Source organism: Apiospora marii (genome assembly GCF_038362585.1).
Source record: "Apiospora marii strain CBS 49790 chromosome Unknown utg000005l_segment0_segment0, whole genome shotgun sequence".
Lineage (NCBI taxonomy): Eukaryota > Fungi > Ascomycota > Sordariomycetes > Amphisphaeriales > Apiosporaceae > Apiospora > Apiospora marii.
This window is the reverse complement of record NW_027117377.1, coordinates 4205452-4227411: the sequence shown is the minus strand read 5'-3', so window position 1 is coordinate 4227411 and position 21960 is coordinate 4205452. Positions and strand designations below refer to the sequence as shown.

Genomic DNA, 21960 nt, shown 5'->3' with positions numbered 1-21960 from the left:
GCAGGATGAACCGACATGTCGTTGCCAAGCGTAGCACCACTCAACTCAACTCGAACTGTTTGTTATTGTTGAGGGCTGTGTGGGAAAAGGAAGGAGGCCAATTCTTCCTTTCTTTCGTATTGCAAATTGTCCAACGGGCCAGCAGTGGCCGAGGCCGTTATGTAACTGGCTAACGAACACTGCCTTGCGTGCTAGCATTGATGAGAGAATGGGTACGGTTATCGGTCTAGATTGCGCAAACAGGCCGCCAGCTGTTCTCCAAGACGCGTAACGAGTTTTCCTTCTCGCGCGCCTGGTGTGCGACGGAGAGGCAAGAAAGGCGGCTCGGTGGATATCCGACAGCTCCATGGGCCATTGCGCCAAGAGGTTGGTCACCGTTTTGGTGAGTTGATTGAGGCAGTGCAAGGCAAGAAAAAAAACAGAGGCCTCACCCGACCGCAAATTCGCCAGTCGCCTATCATCTCATGACGCCGGGAGGTCGGAGGGTCCAAACAGTACCGATCACCCCTGGCAATTGTTTCAATGTTTCTCCAATCGTTTTAGTGGTAGTTGGGCCATCCGGCTTCGAAACGGACGAAGCCTGGGATGGGGTTGCTTGCTAAGCTTAACTGGACTCACGAAAGGTTTGAGCAGTATGCTGCGCCAACATTGAACCAATCTTAATACTGCGAGCAACTGACTCTAATTGGAATTGTATACTACCACACTCCAGTTGATAAGCTACATGTGCATAACAAGTGGATCCATGGAGGGCGGTTGACGGCGATTTCACATCAGACGTGCATTCCTACCTTATTACCTGCTTAAACTATGTGAGATACGGAAGACAAAGAGGGCTGCGCCTCTTCGGTGGCAAGATCCGTCGGTTGCAAACATGAGCAAATACGAACGCAGACACCGTACGAGGTATGTAGGCAAGCTCGCAAGGAGGGTGAACGGAAGTCCAGTAGGCCGTGGCGTCCTAGATGGAGTGCATGACTTGGGACGGAGGAGGCTTTTTCGGACTGACGGGCGGCAGTTGGGACTGACTGATGCTCGACTGGATATCCAAGGCCCCGGAGGCCGCAAGACAATTGGCTCGTCCCGACTATCATCAATTCGCAGACGATCCCCAGTTTGAAGCCAACCTTGGCGCTGCAGCACATGGGAAAGGTATACTAGTATTTTTCTTTGCTGATCATGCATGCATGCGGGTGTCCATACACCACGGCCGACGAGACGGGAGACGGCCAACCCAACTGCTGACTGATTCATTCCCCCACGGCATGATCAAAAGATTCGCACGTATTGACTTTTGGAGCCGGGCGGCCAGCTGCCGTGCCAGCGTGAAGATTGACAACCAGCGATGCTTACCGATCGATCCCGGACAAGGTTGCGTGCCCAGAAACCATTGTCACTGACGTAGTGTTTTGATGAAACTCTGAGTGACAGTGGCCGGTAATTATCGTACACCACAACACAATAGCAGACGTTGTATTGGAAGCTCTCAAATGCAATTTGGTTGCGATACGCGCACAGCGCTCAGCCTCCCCCTAGTCATCTAGGAGCATACCTAATATCTTCCAATGTTGTGTTTTATCATATTTTTTGCCTTCGAAGCTGCATCCATGCCATCATTACTAGCAGTGCTTGGTGAGATGATGGGCTCTGTTGGAATGCGCTTGCGCTGTTTGGGGGGGGCGTTTTTAGCCGCGGAAGGCTCTCTCCAGGGGCCCAAGCACATTGCCAAGCCCCGGCATTCAGTGGGTTTTGCTTTAGGCGTTAGGTGGTGTGCCCAGCAGCCCCAAGGCCTGTCCAGGGTGATTTGCAGCGCCTACATCTGTGGGGCCCCTAGTCACTGGCCACTGATCCCTCTCCCCGCCTGGACATACCGCTGGCCAGGTTCCAGAACTGACTGGGGGTTCCACTGGCCAGTCAACCACTTTCCATCTTCGTTTCGAGCGCAGCCACCATCGTGAGAGTACATATTTGCGATCTCGTCCGCCCTCCTTCACACCCATCTTCTTCTCAACTTCTACAACACACACAAACTTACAGACACTACAACCATATACTCTTGACAGGTTAACCCGGAGACTGTTTCTTGCAACCTTAACGAGACCAGACCACCTGGCTACGCTCGAACCTACCTACCACTACTATCAAGTCAATACCGGGCTTGGAAAACTTCCCTCTTTCGCCACCCAAGCGAAACAACAAACACACAACACACAACCATGTCTGGATCGCCGACTTCTCTGCCTTCGCGGCCTGCATCCTCTAGAATGAGGAGAGCGTCTTCCCTCAAGCTCGACCTCTCCAGCTTACCGCCGCTGACGCAGCCTACACCGCCGACAAACACCCTCTTGCTCACCAACCTTGGCGATCTTGAAATCTTCCGCCCAGACAACCTACAGACCATCCGAGAGCTTATCTCCGCAACAGCGCCCGTGCACACCTGGGCGCCCCTCAAGTCTTTCCGCCGCATCGTGGTTTCCTTCTTTGACGAGGAGTCCGCCATCAAGGTGCGCCAGGTGTGGGATGGCGAGGCCATCATGGGCCAACGGTGCCGCGTCTACTTCGGCCAGGAGACGCCTCTAAACCTGAACCAAGACAAGCACTTGGCGCTCCCCGATGCGGGCAAGCTGTTCTTCATCAGCCCTCCCCCGTCCCCGCCGCACGGTTGGGAGCAGACCCTCGAGGACGCCCCTAACAAGCTCGTCCACGCCGACGACCTCGCCGCGGCCTTGGCCAAGCTGCACCACCGTGCCCCCGACGCTGGCATGACCTCTCCTGTCTCGCCGACAGACGGCAACACCTCCGCCCACACTCGAAGCCGCAGCAGCACGCTCATCTTCCAGCCCAAGGAGAGCACTGGCAACAGCCCTACACTGCCCTCCATTGCCGTGGACGATATGACAGACTCTCCTATTGAGCTGAGCAGTCCGATTTCTTTGTCGGGCAGCACGAAACCCATCATGGCGCATACCTCGCGGCCTCCTGTGGAGCTTATGGAATGAAATCACTAGAGGCTATTTGGGTGGCTACGGGTTGTTAATTGCTGTTTTCCTGTAAATGGGACATGAAAGGCGTTTTGGGGGAGGGACGAGGCAGCGCAGGTCAGGAGTTACACGGCTCGGCATAGAGACATTTTACATTTCGCATTGGCATCACACAATCTGTACATTATTGCTACTGGCACTGGGTCTTGGACGGCACAGAGAAAATAATTCCGCCTCAGCAATCGATAGGAAGCGAAGTTTAGCACGCATCCTTCACATAGGAAACAGACAGCACATAATAGACTAGAGAAAAGTCCGTTTTACTTCAAAACATCCGCATCCACTTCTCTGTATGCGTATTGGTAATGAAATCGATCAAGCACAGCTACAACATATATACTCGGGTATATAATCATGACAAATCCCCACAAGGAAACTATTCGCAACTCTTGACGATCCCCGCATGAACTCGCTCAAATCTCGAACATACATGCTACCTATATCATGATTGCCTAACCCAACATAACACATTCTTGTCCGTTCCGTCACCTAGGCATAAACCCAAACGTACTCCAAGCCCCTGCCGAGTGTATGCATATCTCCCACCCCGGCGAAAACAGCGGCAGCAGTCCGGACCGCATACCAGATGATGGCGCCGAGCAAGGCGCCCACGAACAAGAGCGTGAGCAGCGCGGTGCGCTCGACGCCGGCGTGGCGCAGCGCGCCCGACGTCCTGGGGCGCCCCGGGATGGGCGCGCCCTGCGGCGTCTCGACGTTGACGAGGTCGGGGATCCACTTGAAGGCGAACTTGGACTTGTAGCCCAGGCCGCCCTTGGCCTTGTTGTGGACTAGAAGCTCATAGAGGGCGTGGCGGGCGAGCTGTGGTGGGGTGGTTAGCATCAAACACGATCTTCCTGGAATTCGGTAAACCGTTGATAAGGGGGAGTCGCTTGAGGCCAAGATCGCCAAAATGCGTCATATTTGTAGCGGAACTTGTCGGGGAAGGGGGGAAGAGTATGTTTCGAGCTAACCCACCCCGGGCCTTCCAATTATAGCAAAATCCGGCATTGTGGATGCAAATGCACGTCGGTAGGATGAAACGTTTGTGTTGGGGGAGGTTATGAAACAATTTCAAGAAGGCTAATAGCCACTTACTTTGATGTGTCGCGCATCGAGCGCGGGAATGCTCCGACAGAGGTAGCCCGAGATCATGAAGAAGAGGCACTGGCCCGCGACGAGCGCGGTGTGGTAGAGGCTCGGCCGCGGGATGTCGAGCTCGGCGGCGAGCTGCGGGCCGTTGAGCCAGTAGGTCTCGGCGCACATGAAGCCGCGCGAGGCGTAGGTGGGGCCGAGCCCCTCGAAGCCGGTGATGATGTTGTTGGCCAGGACGCCCGACTTGGGCGAGGGCGCGATCTCGCTGACGAGCAGGGACTCCATCATGGCCTTGGCCGAGGCCGGCGTCGCCAGCCAGTCGTGCGGCGTGCCCATGAGGTACGCCACCCAGCGCCAGAGCGCGAGGTAGTCGGCCATCTCCTGGGGGCGCGGCCGGATCCCCTGCCGCGGCAGGCCCAGCCAGAGCACCGTGGCCGAGAAGGTGTTGATGGTGCCGATGCAGTCGAGGTCGTTGACGGGCACGCCGTCCGCCGCCACGTCGAAGTAGGCCGGGTCCTCGCGCGCCAGCTGCACGATGCGCTTGCGCACCGAGGCGTGCAGGAGGCGCACCCGCACCGACGATTCCCAGCCGTGGCCCCCCGGCTTGATGGCCTCGAGGCCGTCGTGGACGCCGAGCGTGTGCTGGGTCGTCTCAAGGAGCCGGCGGTTCACCACGTTGGCGCCGAACCCCCCTGTGCGATGGAGGGTCTCGACCGGCCGCCGCGCACCCATGCCGCCAAGCAAGGATAGAAACATCAACTGGTAACACGTCAGTGGGTTATCCTGTTCTTTACGAATCCCGATTTGAGGAAGCAGCATACGGTCGTGATAGAAGGTCCGCCGTACCGCCAGAATACGTTCTGACCCCTTTCTATCTGATCCCAGTCCACCCAGTCTGGTACGGTGTTGACTTCCTCCCATAACTTCCGAAGGATTTGGTCATTGCTCTCGTGTTCCTTCACCAGCTTAAAGAGATCCCGGTGCCTCTTCTTCTCTTGGGACTCGGTTTCCTGGGGCTCGTACGTTTCCTGGATATCTTTTCGGGCGAAGCTGAGGGACACTGGAGGCACAATCTCATCCAGGCTGTCCAGGGCATCCGCTGCCACCTTGTCGTATGTGTAGATCAAGGGATGAAAGTCCTCGGCAGGAGTGTGCTCGCTCGTCCAGTTGAACGTGTGGCCGTAGACTGTCCTTCTGTCTGGATCTCTGGCAAATATACCCATCTTGACGGCGGGCTAGTGTAATTCGATACGAGATCAGAAGCCAGAGAGATTATCAAATGGAGAACAGAGTCTATGTTAGGAGAATGAGAAATGTGTGATGCCGGACACTCCTGAGGAACTATACGAAAAGACAGCCGTGTTTTATACCACCTTTGTATACGGCAGATATTGTGAGGTCCGAGATGGAGGTCAAACTGTCCATGATACAACTGCAAATTGACAATCTGCTGTTTGCTATTCACGACCACTGACGTTGGTGGCAGGTATGCTGGTAGTATTGATCGACCTTCTTGAGTCGCTGGAATAGGAAAGCACCTCGCAAACCGAGACAAACATAGGGATTCTGAGGATACCGAGGCACCATTGCCCCCCGACGTCAGAGCATGAGAATCACTAGGCGTGTGGGGTTCACACCCTATTCCAACTCTGCTCGATGATTCATTGGTACGCTCAGGTACCGGTAGTTTGAGATTTCCCTGAAACTATCAACATTTTCGGAGTGCGAGTCAAGCGGAGTCCATGGCATGATGGCAAACATCTGTTGGACGGTCTAGACCCCTCAGCTGTGATGGGCGCAGGCAATATGCTTCGGTCAAAACATCACTTTGCCGAAGGTTGGAGTCTCTTGCTACGTAGTTGGAGTCAAGACGGGATGAGTACGGGGATGGCAATATCCGCTTTGCGATATAGTCAAAGTACGTACATGAGCATGTCATACCCATAAATATATGCACGGGCCATACCATGCCAAGCCACTTAGCTTTTGCATCTTTTTGCGCGTAAGCCACCCGATAGTCGACCTTTTACATCTGATATCCAAAACTTCGTTTTAGTACATTCTTCGAGCTGATCAGTCTTCAATTCCCGAAACCGAAACGGCCTCCACGTCGCTTTGTGGTTACATCCCTCGGAACCGAAATGATTTGCTCCTGTCGCTCCGCATCGTTGCGCATATTCGTGCAGAGCCTGACTCCTCTCCAACTCCCCGCAGCTACACATCGGCTCAACCCTTCTTCATTGGCCGCCGCCTCCCGCCAGGACGGTCTCGTGAGGTCCTTCAGGACTGCCTCGGCAGCTTGCTATCCCAGACAACCACCACACCACGTTCCTCGGCACGATGACCCTCAACACCCCCAGGAGCAAGACTTAGCCGGCTTTTCAAGCAGTTACGGAGCGGGCTCCGTCTCGTATGCGGACCCCGAAGTTCCCGTTGTCGAGCTGGATAATGCCCAAAATAGCGGCGCTGTGTTTGAGCTGTCGCAGGACACAATAGATGCTCTCTCTGCAGAGAGTGAGCGCCTATCTGTCGCCCCCAGTCGTGGTCCCAAGACAGGAAGGAATCGCGCCGACTCGCCCAAATCAAAACGAGACTTGAAGGAACCCCGGGAACAACCTTACAAAACAAAGCATATCAACGTACGGTCAAGGGACCGCGAGGCGGAACGGGAGCCCGACAACAGGCCACAAAAGAAGAAAGAGGCGTGGCAGATACAAAAAGAGGCGCTCAAGGAGAAGTTCCCAGAAGGATGGGCGCCGCGCAAACGATTGTCTCCCGATGCGCTGGACGGCATCAAGGCGCTGCATGCCCAGTTCCCGAAGGAATACACCACTCCGGTGCTGGCGGCCAAATTCAAAGTGTCCCCGGAAGTGATCCGGCGTATACTGAGAGCCAAATGGGAGCCGACCGTCGAACAAGAGGAGGACCGCCAGGACCGCTGGTTCACCCGCGGCAAGAACATCTGGTCTCAAATGGCCGAGCTCGGCAAGAAGCCTCCTAAGAGGTGGAGGGCGGAGGGCATTACTCGCGATCCCAAATGGAACATGAAAAGGGGCCCTCGGACGGAGTACCCGTATGTTCCCAAGTGGAAAGAGGACGAAGCCAAGAAGGAGAGGGACGACAAGGAGAGTGCCCAGAGGAAACTGGGCGGCAGTCTGTTGTAAGATGTGGCTGTCTCGGTTGGAGATGATCGCACATGATACTTGTAATATGTCCCATTATACTGTAAAACACACCACCAGACCTGTCACGAATGTATATCATTATATGCCATGTTGAGAAGACATTTTCTGCGGTCAATCGGGCACTTGATGATGTATTGGTTTAAAGCTCTTGATCTGTGCATCTGCTAAGCATTTAAATTCTCTTGTGGCACGTTGGTTTCAAAGCCAAGCTCAGCCTCACTCCCCACGTGTAATGTGAACTCCAGGTGTACATGTTCATGTACGTTGTTATTCGGATAGGCTTAATGAGGTTGATCTTAGAAATCCTCCTAGCCGCCCAGCCCGGTAAGGGAGAGGTCGTGGCCCATGGGCTGCATATATTCGGGCGAGATCCGACACAGGTACTCCGTACAAACACTCAGGGATGCGGCTATGAAGCTGAAGAACGCTCTGAACAGCGCTCTGAACTGTCTCGCTCAGGCGTTGTAGCATGCGCCTGGTGCCTGGTGCCTGGTGCCTGGTCTCCGTTATGTGCAAAATGGACCGCCGGCGCATTGATTGTGTAGGCCTTCGGAGTCCTTCGGATATCAAGGTGGTATTCGAGCAGGCTGGACAGGGCGCACGCCATGACAGTGTGTGTCTCGCGTGAACCACATCTCTCCTCTTTGATGGATACCCCAGGAAAAAGTATCCCTGAGTGGAAGACCCCAGACTACATAAATCAGATCTTAGCACGAGATGCCGTACAGTTCGACATGCCGCATGCACAACATTCGAGCGGTACGACCAATTTGTAGTACCCAGACACCCGAATGTCATTCTCATCAAATATCTAGCTAGACACTCGAATCTACGTTTGTATGTAATAACTCTATTTTATTTTCCTTTGTATTTCCGTTGGCGACTGGTTGGAGGTTGGCGGTTTTGGCGGGAGCCTTTGAAGTCACCCAGCCCGCATTTAGTTAGTGGACTATTGAGAGCGCTATTTCAAGGGATCCTTGTAGCTCATTATTTGCAAAGTCCCTTCCATTCCGCTTTTTGCTCGATGCTGCGTTCATGCAGGCCAGGTGGTGCCTGGTCTGTGTTAACCAAGTACACTTGAAGATATGCCCAATGCATCTCTCGGCCGGCCGGGCTGTGTATAAAGGAGCTTATTGAGTTGCAGCGCATGAATTACGTACCGCATCGACTACTACATGCCGAGGGCAGCTAGGGATGGATGATGCCGTTGAAAGGATTTCTCAGGGCGGACGTGTGCAAAACAAAACGGTCTTGACGGTTGCAACAATATTCATCAATGATTGCTGTGTCTTTGTCTTTGTGCTTTGTGTGACGAACCCCTCAAAGATGCACAGCAGCCGAACCAGGAACATGCAGTTGGGCAAGGATTGTGATGGGCGCACTAGGAAGAGCCGTCACACTGCAAATGGTAAAGATTTGCCCCGACCAGGGTGGTGAGAATCCGCGGTGGTGGTGCAAGGCTTGCAAGCCCATGCAGACTCGGTCCCCGGGCTGGTCAGGGCGTCTGTCATACCCAATCAACTTCCCAGGCGGGCGGTAACTCCCTGGCTGCCATTAAGCTCGCAGCTGCTAGGATGGGCTTGACGGAAAGCAAACACAAACTGGAGCTAGGCTGTGTTGGTCCAATTGCTCTACCGTCCCAGCACATTATTGTAAGTGGTGGTGCTTTATTAGTGGCCGAGGGAAGAATTTCGTGGTCCTGGTGCACAGCATCCGGGGTAGTATTATGAATCTCTCGTGCGCAGGAGGAGGGAATGTGTGACAATCAGGTCACCTCCCAACCCTCGCTCTCTTTCGGGTCCACGGTCTCTCCTTCTATGTAGATTCCATTTCTATTTTCAGCCTCTTCCTCGCTTCATGCGGCCGTGTTTGATCCAGGGAGCCGATGCCGCTGTCATCATCGCCTGCAGCAAACGGTAGCTCCAGACCGCTTTAGTCCCACTGGGGGGGTCGAATATACATGTCCTATACATGCCCGACTAATACTAAGATAAAGACTTCTTTCACCTAGAGAATTTCTCCTTCGCGCGTCATTGTGAGTAGGAACAAAAAAGAACCACCCGTTGCGGCTGCCGATTGACTTGACGAAAGCATTCAACAGGCTCTTGTGCCCTTTCCTGCCTTCCTTGACTGCGATCAGACCCTCCGATTGAGTCTGTTCATTCCGGCATTCCAAACTCTCTCCCACCAAGAGAGACCTCCCTCGGTCTCCCGCTCGCTCTGTTCCCTCGTCCACAGCTGCTGCCTCCCCGACCTGCCTGTCCGGATGCCGGTTGATTTAACAACGAAGACACCCAGCCACTCAATGCCTTGGGTAATCGTTGTGCCTCCTATAGCTTACCCATTCTCAGCATCGATTGGGCCTATTGCCGCTTTTTCACGCCTTTCTTCATATTCTAGAGCATTGCTTGGTTCTTCCATGGCGAGAAGATGTCCTCCACTCCGACGAATCGACTCCGATTAACGCCCTCCAATTCGCCTTTTGTGTCTCGACCCCCGAGATCCCCCGGTCGTGGGCGTCCTTCTCCACCGGAGACCCGCCTCTCTCTGAAGAGGGTAGTCGGCACTACTTGCGCAGTTCCCACCGGCTTCGACACTGCGCAGTCGTCCTTTGCCTACATTGCTGGAGGGGCCGTGGTGGTGGCCGATATTGAAAACCAAGACTACACCCAGCGCTTCTTCAGGGCCCGCCCAACCGCTGTTCCCGTATACAACACACCCGCCTTACCTTACTCGCCAAATACTCCTAATACAACTACCCCGAAAGCCAATGATAGCAGAAACAGGCTTCCTATACCTCAGAGGGACTCTTCGTTGGACTGGTCAGACTCGGCGTCGTCAAAGACATGGACAAGCAGAGAACGGATCAAGGCCGCCACATGCTTGGCCCTCAGTCGCGAAGGGAGGTTCCTAGCGGTGGGTGAGACGGGTTACGCTCCGCGAGTTCTCATCTTTAGTCTCGAAGACAGTTCCTCGGATACACCTCTCGTCTCTATAAGCGAGCATATGTTCGGCGTAAATGCCGTCTCGTGGTCACCGGATTCGAAGTACCTGGCCTCTTTGGGTGCTGCGAACGATGGGTTTCTCTACTTGTGGCGCATTGACCCGAAGACGGGAGCTGCTAAGCTGTTTCAGCAGAACAGATGCACCTCTTACATCAGGGGCATGATTTGGATGGGAAATAACCTGATCACTTTGGGTGTTCGGCACGTGAAAGTCTGGCGAGTCGAAGATGGGCCATCGGTAGCCTCTCCTGTGAAGCAGCGATTCCCAGCCGAGGCCAGTTCGCCTTCATCTTCACAGTCTGCTAAATCGTTGGCTGGGAGGAACATTCTTCTGGGCGGACTAATAGAAGCTACCTTCTCCTGCGCAGCGGCTATCGATGAGACGCACGCCATTGTCTGCACCGAAACCGGAGATATCTGCCTGTTCGACGATACTGCTAAACAGATGAAACTAGCGAAAGTCCTAGAAATAGGCTTTACTACCACATGTGTTACGGTTAGGGATCAGGTTGCCTATATTGGGGGGAAGTCGGGCAATTTCGCCACGATCGACTTGGAGCCATTCTTGCAGTCCAACGAAAACTGCGTCTTGAAGACGTCCAACTCATCTACAGGACTCATAGCTATGGGTTTTCTCAAGGACAATCTTGTGACGCTCGATGCGAAGCGTTCGATAGATATCTGGAATGTCTCGTATATCCCAGGACAGCCAGATACTACCGTCACTCGCATGCAGATTCCCGGCCAAGGTGATGCCATTCTGGGAGTCGACGTGCTTCCCCAGCCGAACGAAATAGAAGCAGCCTTCTACACATGGTCCGGATCGGGGGATGTAATTCTTTGGGACATGGAAGGAAGAAAGAAAATCTCACTTCAGGTGGCCTCCGAGGAAGCATATTCTGAGAACGAGAGTGATCCGGGGAACCAGCTGACGACCGTTAAAGCAACCAACGACGCCAAATACCTTGTAACTGGAGACAAGCTTGGCATGCTGAAAGTCATCGAGTTGGCCACGGAGAAGTGCGTATTCGAGACGAAGGCGCATTCTTCCAATTGCCAATCTATCTCCACCTACGAGGATGAGACCAACTTCCTGATTGCTTCATGTGCACGGGATCGCACTGCACAGCTCTTCCGCAAGAACGCCAGTGGAGACATCGAGCTCTTCCAGACTCTTGAATTCCCCGCAAAAGTCGTTCAAGTCCTTATACCTTGTCCTGACAAGGTCATAACCTGTGCGTTAGACCGATCGCTGCATGTCTACGACTTGGTATCGAAGGAGGGGGACTCGGACGTGAAGGCGGCGATTGTTTCGCGATCGTTTTCCCTCAAGGCGTCCCCGGCTTCTGTAACGGTGGCTGCAGGAGGTAAATCGATTTTCGCGTCCCTGCTTGATCGAACTGTATGCCTATACAATATGGATTCTGGCAAGCTTTCCAAGGTATTCAAGTCCAACGATAATTCGGGTGGCGATTCGGTTGTTCTCGACTCACTCATCCACCGCGGGGCAACGGATCAGGAAGCAGCTTTTCTCCTGGGTCTCTCGAATACGGACAAGTCGATCAGGATATACGACGGCCAGACAGGAGCCTTTGTGGACCGCGAATGGGGCCATACCGAAGCTATCAACGGAGTAGCGTTGGTAGAGGGTGGTGACGGCGGGAGAAATGTCATCAGTGCCGGGTCAGACGGTACCATTATGATCTGGGGCTTAGACCTTCAAGAGCAGGCGTCTGGATCAAGTAGTCGTGATCCATCGCCCTTGAAGGATTCGTTTTCGACGGGCCGGGTACCATTGAGACGTGTTCTCTCTAAAGCCGAGCTTGCCGAGTTTCAGCGGCCAACATCCTCCGCTGGTCGACGTTCGCCTCCGCGAACTCTAACCAAACGACGTTCTAACTACAATCTTGCGTCGTCTGCTTCGGTCAGGACGCCACTTGCGTCGCAGTCCAGTCCCGTGTCGGCCGCCGCTGAAGATACGCCAAGTAGGAGGCCTTCAGCGGACAGCCGGACAGGGAGCCCGCCTGATAGTCCCAAGGCGCGTTCGCAGGCTAGGCGCCCATCCCTGGCTTCGGCGAATGGGGTCAAGAGCAAGAGCTCCTCCGCTAGCGTCCGGGGGTCTGGCTCCCTCAATACAGCGACGGAGCAGGCCGTCCGGACGTTGCGAACATATCGGAAGAAGCTCTCTGGGTCAGACTCGGTGGCGACAGACTTGCTTGCCGAGCTGGATCAGGAACTACGACTCACCTCTCTTGCTCTGGGAGATAGAGCCAAGCAGAGCAAAGTCATGAGTGATGCAATGCTGGATGGCATCCTCGAGCAATACTCAACCCGGCTAATAACAATGCTGGATGAGAAGCTCGGGTTGAGCAACCTTTCATCCTTGGAGCGGAGAGATTCCGACTCGTCCAATAACAAAAGACCGTCATCTTCGGGCACCGGCTCTACGACGGCTAGTGACTCGACATGAGTCGGCAACATTCATTTTTCATATGTGTATTATGCCACCTAAATTCTCCTTGTTGTTGGGGGAACCTTCTACGGGGCGAGACGGGGATTCGATAGACGGGCCAGTGGGCTATGCAGCGCGCAAGCAGTAGTTTGGCGTACAGGATACCCCCTTACCTTTGGTCTCGAGGCAGGATAAAAAGTCTCTGGGGCGCAGACATGGGGAAATGGCGTTGTAGGCTTTTTTTTTGTTTAGGATATTTTCAGGGGAGGGGCTTCTTATCCCGGTCCGCGGACCTACTACAACATGATACCACGGGGAGGGGTTGAGGAGTTGGAGTTGTTACCCATATCGATGTTACCCATCATCCATCAGTTCGTGCCATTGGCATAAGGCCGGCACAGATAAACCACCTACCTACCTAGACTAGGAGACAGTTGCTTTGTTTTTATCTGCAATCAATATCCTTTCGTGGTGAGATTTATATACACCACGAATGAAACCCGCCGTCCGGTTCTATGAGTGACTGTCTGACTGTGTCTTTAGCAGCCTCGACACGGTGCCTTATTGGTTCTGAGGAGAATACGGTTACCATTTTTGCAGTTTGCAAGGAGAAGACTTCCAGCATCGTGATGATATAGATATAGATACGGATTCGATATACTTGTCGTATTCACAACTGCAGCGGTCCACCCTTTGAGAATAAGGTGAGACGGTCAGACACAGACAAAGGGCCGAACTGGGGTAGCAGGTGCTAGCTCCAGCGCCTGGTAGGTTAGTCAGGTAATAAAATGGGCTTAACTCCACAGCTGGTCTCGGGCGCTCAATCCCAATCCCTGCTCCCCAGCCCGGTGCCAGCCAAGCGACGCAACGCGCATCCGCCATTGATGGATCGATTGAATCACTTGTAGCTGGGGCCGACCTCAAGCTCGACTGAAGTGCTCACTCTAGGTTAGCTGTTCTCTCTCTCCCATCCCGGCCCCGACCACGACTCTGATTGATTCGCCCGTCAATGCTTCAACAAGGGAATCTTCGGCACCTCACGGTCCGATTAACATGAGGAGCTCACGTCTATGACCAATCGAGTCGACCTCCACGGGATCCCAATCCCAATCCCCCAGCACACCTACTACACCTGCACCTACGACGCACTTACACCGAGCATAGTAGTAGTAGGGACGCAGCGCAGCCGGCGGTTACATCATGTCGCCCGACAGCTCCAGCAACATCCGCGTCTTCATACACTGGAACGACCAGACCGTTTTCGCTGGCGAGGACGTCAAGTGCAACATCACCTTCAAGAACGTGGCCAGACCCATCCAGACTTCGCACAACACCCCGCTCGATCGATCCCGACAGCCTTCCCCCTTGCTGGGCACCCCGAGGAAGCCCAGTTCCAACAGCATTGGTCTCGCCCCTCCCACGCCCAACCGGGGACGAGGCCACCGTTCGACACTTTCTCTTAATGTCCCGGCCAGCAGCGCCCGCTCCAGAAATGCCACCACCCAGTGGATCCCTCCGCAACCGCCTCCGACGACGAGGCCCGGCCACGTCCATAAGCGCTCCTTGTCTATAGTGTCGCTAGGTTCGAACGCGACAGTCGAGGAACAATCGCAGAGTAATGGTAGCATTGGCAGCAATGGCAGCAAGACCTCGCCGCAAAGGCCGGGGCGCGGCCACGGGCGTTCTGCCAGTCTGCAGATCTCATCCCGAGGAAATGGAGGGCCTCTATTGAACGGGCCGCAGTCAGCCTTATTACCCTCACGGCCATATGGCGGCCCCCAAGCTTCGCCTATGTTCAACACTAATTCTTTTGGGCCCTCGAGGCAGAGCATGGTGAGGTGCTCGACGTCGCCGAGTACACCGACTCTAGGGCAGCCGTCGCCCAGGCGCGGACCCGGCCAGATCCCAGAATTCAAATTCCCAATGATCAGCTCGCCACTGTCCGGCACCGGGGAAACATCACCCGGAACGCAAGAGGAGGATCATCAGCTCACGCCTGTATCTACGGCAGGCACTTCCGTGACCCTTCCCGTTCGTTCAAGGGACTCGATCCCCATTATCACGGAAGATTCCGTAGCCCCAACCCCAGCGGCGCGCATCCTGTCCACGACGAGCATGGCAGGTGGCACGCCCAGGAGTAGTGGCGAGTTCTATTCGATGAGCAACAACTCCAGCGAGACCCTGGCGTCAGAATACGTTACGCAGCCTCTTCGCAACGGCGTGCGGCCACCTCATTTTCGGCGCAGTTCGAATATGTCCATGCTGGGCCAAGCGAAACTGCCCGAGGCTCTCATGATGGGCTATGCGCAAATCCAGGGCTCCTTCACCCTTGACGGGTCACTAATTGAGCTTGCACCGTTCGAGCAGGTGAAGCGCAAGGCAGTATTGGGTGGCCAGGGTGGAGGAGTCATTGGCATTGACACTCCCAAGAGAGACAGCGGGTTACTCAAGAGCTTTGGCTGGGGCTCATGGGGCAGCTCCATTGGCGAGCTACTTGGCGCAGGCGAACTCAGCAGCATGAAGGACATGCGCGGAGTAGCCAGCTCCAAATCGATACCACTACTTTCAACGCCGCAAACGATACTTTTCGTTGACCTGAACCTAGCCCCCGGTGAGAGCAGAACTTACGAGTACACCTTCAGGTTACCAAAGGGTTTGCCACCGACGCACCGCGGCAAAGCGATCAAAATATCATATTCTGTGGTAATAGGCACTCAGAGGCCAGGCGGCACCCGGGAGCAACAAGTCAAATCCGTCGAAATACCGTTCCGAGTTCTTGGTAGTGTCAACAGCCACGGAGAGATACTCGGTCATGATTTAATGTCGCCTTATATCCTCCTCCGAGACGCTGGCAAGTCGCGTTTGTTGGACAAGATGGCCAATGGCTTTGACTTACCCAAAACCGAGAAGGCACCGCGGCCAAACTCAACCATGAATGGCTTCGTCGATTACGTGAATGATCTTCTGGACCAGCCTCGGAATGGCATGGGCCTACTCTCTCCGACGGCTGGAGGGCCGTCCTCTAGACGCCCGTCGATATTTGAAGAGGCATCGACGGCAAAAGAAGCCATCGATATGGCCATCATGCGATCGAACCTCGCTTCGGAAAGCGGGCAAAGCAACAACCGCTTTGAAATTTCGCGCAACGGTCAACGTGTGGGCGTGGTCATGTTGGCGCGGCCTGCCTACAGACTAGGCGAATCGGTCAACATGGCCATCGATTTCACGGGTGCCGAGACCCCGTGTTACGCTATCCACGCGGCTTTGGAGACGTCAGAGCGCATTGATCCCAGTTTGGCCATCCGCAGCGAGGCCAGCGTTCACCGCGTGACCCGTAAAACCTTCGGCAGCGCAAGCGAGGCCACCATGTTTTCCCGGCGCATCGTCTTTAATCCCACGATTCCCATCAATGCCACTCCCGAGTTCGTCACCAGTGGACTTAGCTTGGAGTGGAAGATCCGGATCGAGTTTGTCGTGCCCTCCTCGTCGGTCGATGACGCCGAGGGCGAGCGGAGGGCACAAGGCCCCCATCCCCTTTTGGAGGAAATCGCGAGAGACGACCGTGGGGGTCTCGTCCTCGTTGCGGCGGAAAATCTAGAGTGCGAAAGCTTCGAAGTTGCCGTACCCCTGAAAGTGTACGGAGCTGTTTGCGACGGGCTCGAAAGGCTAGAACGGGACGAGGCCGAAGAAGGCCTTGCGGTTTGATGATATGAATGAAGTGAAGGGGAAAGGGAAAGCTTCTCCCCGAGATGAAATCGAGTTCATTTTTGTATAAACACCACGTTTTCTGGGTGTGGTAGGCGATGGGGAAAGGAAAAGATTAAGCGCCGAATAAGCCAGGGATAGATGGTCTGACAGACGATATTCTGTAGGTAGGTGTGTCATGGGCACACACGCCATATATATTTTGGGTACCTCGGAAAAGCGATAGTGTGGTTAGAGAGCTTCTACCAGCGATACTTTAGATAATGCGGGCGTTTGTCGATGCGGTCGATAGACATACAGGTCCTTGGTGTCACATATATAGCCTGTACTCGGGTATGGTATCGCAATGTGGTTGTGTATTACATATGTATAATACATATTAGCCGTCCAACAGCGGTTTGCTACGCAAAACTTTTACAGCATCTGCGTGGTCTATCTCTGTTCTTCTGCTGCTATTTCAAACGTGAACAGGTGAGACTCGTTCCCAGGTCAACTTTGACATATTAGTCCAACATGAACTCCGACATGGAAAACAAACGCCCCCAAAACCATATCCCTATCCTCACAAAACCCGTATTTCTTCTTACTCCCCGGCAAAAAGACAAACGACAAGACGAAAATTGACCCAGTACCAACAACACCTTTTTTTTCCTTTTTGAACGCCCGAAGAGAATATCCACTTGACCCAGCAGTGATTATTTCAACCACGCGAGAGAGAAAATCCCCAGGAGAGAACCCATAATTGCGCACCCTTCACTAGTGCTTCTTCTGCAGGCGTTCAAGGAACGCCTCAGTGCTTTCCAACATTCTCTCGACTGCCAGATATTCGGCTTCATCAAACTCGCCCTCGCCTTCCCCCTCGACGTCGGCTTCGTAGGGGCTGGGGTCCGCTCCACCACCATAGACTCTGAGGCGGCTGTTCTGCGTTGTTGGGGATGCCTGCAGTGCCGCACCGTAGCCACTACTTTGATTACCATCATCATTGCCGAAAATGGCGAGACCGTGACCAGGATGGCCGGTGGTGGTTCTGCTTAAGCCGTCGCTGCTGCTGTTCGTTCTTCTCATGATCTCGAGGTATTGCGATCTCAGGCGCGGGAGCGGGTCGTCTTCGAACTCGCCGCCGTTGTGGGGGGTTTGCTGTTCCCGCGGTGGAGAGAAGGCACCTCTTAGGGCGAATGGAGAAGGAACGCGAGCAGGCGCAGGTGCGGGAGAAGGTGAGACATGCTGGCGCGGCGTCTGGGTAGACTTGCTGCGAGGGGTGATTGTGGTGATGATTTGCTGGCGAGGCATGGCAGGGAAGGTACCGCTTTGAGCGTTGTCTCTGTTGACTCGAGCCTGACTTGCTCCTGCTTCTTGGACATTCTGCTCGTGGCCTTTGATGTCATTGCCAGGATAATAATGGCGAGGCGTCTGCGTTGCGGCGTCGTCGTGGCCGTTACCCGCCGCCAGCTCGTCGTACACCTCCGCGGGGCTTTTAAGGCCGACTTCGTTGCAAAGCACAACAATTTCCCCTTGCAGCCGCACAATGCTGGCGTCGTTGGTCTCCTGGTTCATGCGCTCCTGGCCCAGCGCGTCGGCGGCCTCGATGGACTTGTACTGCACGTCCGCGATGTGCGCGGCGACATGTTTCCGGATGCGTCTTTCCCGATTCTTCTCCTCGGGGGTTTTCATGGCAGCGACCTGCTGCTTCTGCAGCTGCTGCATCATTGATTTCCCCGGCTGGCGCTGGCGCCGGCTCTGGATCATGCCCACGGCCGCCGCGAGGTGTCCTCGCTCCTCCAGTAGGCCCTGGATCCGCGCGGCTTGGTGGCGCTGGGTCTGCGTGAGGTCTTGGACTTGCGCTTCGTTGGCCGCGATGGTGGCGTAGGTCTTGCTGAGGTGCCCGGCTAGGTGGGGGGCGATGGGGAGGCCCGGGGCTGGGGTGTGAGGAGGTCGCGCGCTCGGCGAGTTCAGGAGGGCCTCTATCTTAGACTGTGTGGTGATTAGACGTACATTCCGAATAAAAGGGGTGTATGAGTCTTGATCTCGTGCCTTCCGCGACATGTTGGGGTTGAACTGGTAGAAAGGGGGAGAAGGGGAACGGAGGTTAACAGATCCAAAGGGATACTACTGCTGCTGTTACTCACATGGCTATACTCCTCGTCTCCGCCGTCAGCCGTCACAGCACCTGGATCGGACGTGCCACCGCTGTCGCTACCGACGCCGCTCGGTGCGTTGGGGCGGTAGTAGAGCACGAGCTTGCGCAGCGCCTTGCCGGCCTCGGGGTCCATGCGCGAGTACCGGCCCGCGAAGGCCGTCGGGTCGTGGGCGCGCACGACGTCGATGCCTTCTGGTTCGTACATCAGGGACGGGCTCGGGGGCACGGCGTAGCAGGGGGACAGCTCGCAGCCCGTCGACTCGCAGATTTGGCGCTCGACGGCCCAGCCGGGGTAGCGGAAGGGCCGCGGCGGGTACGGGGGCGTGTCGACTAGGTCGGGGGTCGGGGGGCGTTGGCGCGATTGGCTCTGTGTAGGGGGTAAGAGATGTCATGAGTTAGTCATCATTGGTAAAAAGGGAAAGCAAAGGGAAGAGTAGAAGTCGCTAGCTCAGTCGCACATACCTCTTCAATAGGGACCTTAAGACGGTCTACGTCCCAAGGCCGGCATCCTTTAGACCAAGCAAGGAAAGTGCAAGGGGAGATTCGGCCGTGGGGGACGGAGGATTCTTCGTCGTCGCTGTCGTCACTCTCGAACTCGAAGTCGGCGCAGCAGGCGGTCAGGACGTGTGTCGAGAAATCGTGGTGCGGCGGGGCGCTGATGTGGTGATCCGACGCCGCGGGGCGGTTGATTTCGAAGACGGCCTCGCGAGGGGAGTCGCCGGCCGCATTTCCTTCGGAGAGCGTCTCGTCAACTTTGCGGAGCATACTGATGAATTGCGCGTGTTAGTGTCATTGGGTGCGGCCAGGTCGCATGCCACGACAAGATATGGGACCGCTTGACTTACCGTAGGATATCTCTCTTTTTGTTGTGAGACGGGGGCAGCTTGCCGTCCTTGGCGCTGATGTCCTCGCGGAGGTGGATCCATTCGAATAGGGGGTCCTCCGGCGAGTGGTCGGGCACTGGGCCGCGCATCTTGTTGTAGGCCTGGAGCATCGTGTTGGATATCAGGACCGGACGCTCCCCGTCATACTCACCTTTAGAGCAGCCAGGGACTACTCTTTGGTACACATCTAGATAGAATCTTAGTTTCGCACCATCAGAGATTGTATCAACTTCAAGGGCAGCTAGATAATTGCTGTATCGGCTTGCTGAGGGCTAACATAAAAAAAATGATTTTTGGAAGACTGCCTCAGGCCCAAGAAAAATTCCGCGCAACAGAAGATTGGGGACGTACCTCGGCGAACATGACGTGAAATAGGACTGGAAGTGGCGCGGACATGAGCTTTCTGGGACGCCATCTCTTTTGGTTGGTTTTCTCGTTTCGAAAAGTAGACCCCGATGCTTGACAGTGGTGGTCGATGAGCCCGGCGAGGGTATGTGTGTAGACGAACAAGGGAAAAGAATCAAAACAGAAGGAAGGTCTGCAAACTGCCAAACTGGAGGAAGCAGACAAAAAGCAGTTGTGAAATCCAGTTGAACTACACCAACAAAAAATGTTGCGATAGCCAAAACAGTAATCAGGAGAAATAGAGAAAGCGGGACTCCCCGGATGATCTGCAAAGCTTGGAATCTGGCAGGTTTATGCGACTTGTCGAAGCTGGAAAGCAGCGATGCGTTGACGTGTTGCCAGAAAAGAATTACAGCCCAGAAAAAAGAGCCATGCGCCGACGGGGTTGACGATGGTTGGTTGTCGGGGGCGACTTTCAGGCAAGTTTCGGGGGTAAGACCAAACAGCGCACAAAGTGTTGCTAGCCACTAACCGCTGCCTGAGCTTGCAAACGGCTGTAAGGGAGTGCTGCGCCTTTAATGTCGAGTGCCCGGATAGGGACTTGATATCACTGATATCATTTGGCACAGTTAACATGGAGGTTGTCTCCTCCATACAAAGATGTCACCCACTCTGCATGTCATTTCCCATTCACATTTTCAACATTTAACACCTCTCGGCTTGTAGCAATGCCACCGCTGCAGAGATAAAGCCCAGCAGCATTATATTAAAACATAAGCTACGCAGATTCCTACAAAGGACTTAGCTGTTGTTCGTTAGGGAAACTGGCCGAAGTATCGAATCATGTGCCGAAGACATGAGCATCTTCTCCCTGTATTTGTGGTGAATGTACATCCGATAATTTGATACATATACTACATAACCCTTTTGCTCAAGGGTTATCGAGCGGTTGCTGAGCACCCTCAGCTGAGGGAGCTGGTGTAGCAGGCATAATTGTTTCTGCTGCCACCTTCCTCCGTGGCCGCTTCAGTTCTTCCAGAGTGACTCCGTCCAGCTTGGTGATGCCGACCACAGGCGGCTCGCCCTTCTTGACGAACTCCCATTGCCCTTGAAAACATATTAGCTTCATACACTGCATCTATAATTGCACACTGCTTACCAGGGAGCTTGTTGCCTGCCAATCTGAAAGCATCTCGGGCAACCTGCTCGTGGAGCATTCCCTTCAACTCCAACACAATCTGGTTCACTGCCACTCTCGCAGCCCAATGGTCGAACCCACCCTTTCCTTTACCCATACGCATCTACCGCGACAGTTAGCGAAACAGTCCGCATCCCCACCCCCGTCTACGCCCTGCCAGGAAAACATACCTCGTTACCGCTTGTGAAGACACCAACGTTGCAGCACACTCTCTTATACAGACGGTACTTCTCTCCACGCAGGCGCAGCTTGATCGCATCCTCGGCAATCTTCAGGTTCTTGGCGCTTATCCTCCGCTGGTGGTCGACCATGCGCAGTCCGTAGTCGCCCCAAGCAACCGTGGTTCCCTTGACCGAACCGCCCGTGGCCACGCGGGCCCGCCCCTTCATCATCTTCTTCGTCCGCTTGATGCTCGGCTCGAGCCAATTGCCGGGGCGGGAGGCTGTGACGGAGAATAGCCTGGCATTGTGGGGGGTCTTTTGCCGGATCTGGGACGCAATCGTCAGGGCGGCGGCCGGGCCGAGGGACGGCCTCGTGGTGGACGAAGCCGAGATCGAAAGGCCCTTCAGTGCGCCTGCGAGGCTCATGGGGTTGTTGGGCCTCATCGTGGCGGGGTCTTCGTTGTGGGTTGAAGGTATTAAAAACCTGATGTGTCCGTGGTCGTGGTCGCAATTCCTAAATTTTGAGCTTCAACTGGACGTCAATTGAGTCGCCCAGCTAAGGCTCGGGATTGCACAAGGTACCAAAGTACCAATCCGGCTTTGTCCCACCTACTTTTAGCACACCTCAAGAGACAGGGGTGCTGCATCCCTTGCTGACTGGGAGCCAACTTGCGCTCTGCGCTGCCTAAGCTTGCCTAGCAGTGGCCCACATGTGACACGCTTTCGATCCTATTAAACTTCGCGTCATGGAAGCG

At 54.7% G+C, this 21960-nt stretch overlaps 7 protein-coding genes across 7 annotated transcripts; 4 read left to right on the top strand and 3 right to left on the bottom strand.

The window, feature by feature from the left end:
- Positions 1 to 2216: 2216 nt before the first annotated feature.
- PG985_009190 (Calcipressin-1) lies at positions 2217 to 2999 on the top strand (the record flags this gene model as incomplete). Its single annotated transcript, XM_066828958.1, has 1 exon — positions 2217 to 2999. One exon carries the CDS (start codon positions 2217 to 2219, stop codon positions 2997 to 2999), a length of 783 nt encoding a protein of 260 aa, XP_066683870.1.
- Positions 3000 to 3530: 531 nt separating this feature from the next.
- On the bottom strand, positions 3531 to 5356 carry PG985_009189 (Tat pathway signal sequence; the record flags this gene model as incomplete). Its single annotated transcript, XM_066828957.1, has 3 exons — positions 3531 to 3860; positions 4137 to 4892; positions 4955 to 5356. The coding sequence occupies 3 exons, from the start codon at positions 5354 to 5356 to the stop codon at positions 3531 to 3533; spliced, it is 1488 nt and encodes a 495-aa protein (XP_066683869.1).
- Positions 5357 to 6274: 918 nt separating this feature from the next.
- On the top strand, positions 6275 to 7297 carry PG985_009188 (Required for respiratory growth protein 9; the record flags this gene model as incomplete). The annotated part of the gene is made up of 1 exon (XM_066828956.1): positions 6275 to 7297. The coding sequence occupies one exon, from the start codon at positions 6275 to 6277 to the stop codon at positions 7295 to 7297; it is 1023 nt and encodes a 340-aa protein (XP_066683868.1).
- Positions 7298 to 9748: 2451 nt separating this feature from the next.
- On the top strand, positions 9749 to 12793 carry PG985_009187 (WD domain-containing protein; the record flags this gene model as incomplete). Its single annotated transcript, XM_066828955.1, has 1 exon — positions 9749 to 12793. The coding sequence occupies one exon, from the start codon at positions 9749 to 9751 to the stop codon at positions 12791 to 12793; it is 3045 nt and encodes a 1014-aa protein (XP_066683867.1).
- A 1182-nt stretch (positions 12794 to 13975) lies between these two features.
- PG985_009186 (uncharacterized protein) lies at positions 13976 to 16480 on the top strand (the record flags this gene model as incomplete). The annotated part of the gene is made up of 1 exon (XM_066828954.1): positions 13976 to 16480. The coding sequence occupies one exon, from the start codon at positions 13976 to 13978 to the stop codon at positions 16478 to 16480; it is 2505 nt and encodes an 834-aa protein (XP_066683866.1).
- Positions 16481 to 17236: 756 nt separating this feature from the next.
- On the bottom strand, positions 17237 to 19916 carry PG985_009185 (uncharacterized protein; the record flags this gene model as incomplete). The annotated part of the gene is made up of 5 exons (XM_066828953.1): positions 17237 to 18451; positions 18607 to 18984; positions 19080 to 19383; positions 19463 to 19688; positions 19853 to 19916. The coding sequence occupies 5 exons, from the start codon at positions 19914 to 19916 to the stop codon at positions 17237 to 17239; spliced, it is 2187 nt and encodes a 728-aa protein (XP_066683865.1).
- An 861-nt stretch (positions 19917 to 20777) lies between these two features.
- PG985_009184 (mitochondrial 54S ribosomal protein uL16m) lies at positions 20778 to 21649 on the bottom strand (the record flags this gene model as incomplete). Its single annotated transcript, XM_066828952.1, has 3 exons — positions 20778 to 20953; positions 21006 to 21147; positions 21215 to 21649. The coding sequence occupies 3 exons, from the start codon at positions 21647 to 21649 to the stop codon at positions 20778 to 20780; spliced, it is 753 nt and encodes a 250-aa protein (XP_066683864.1).
- Positions 21650 to 21960: the final 311 nt, after the last annotated feature.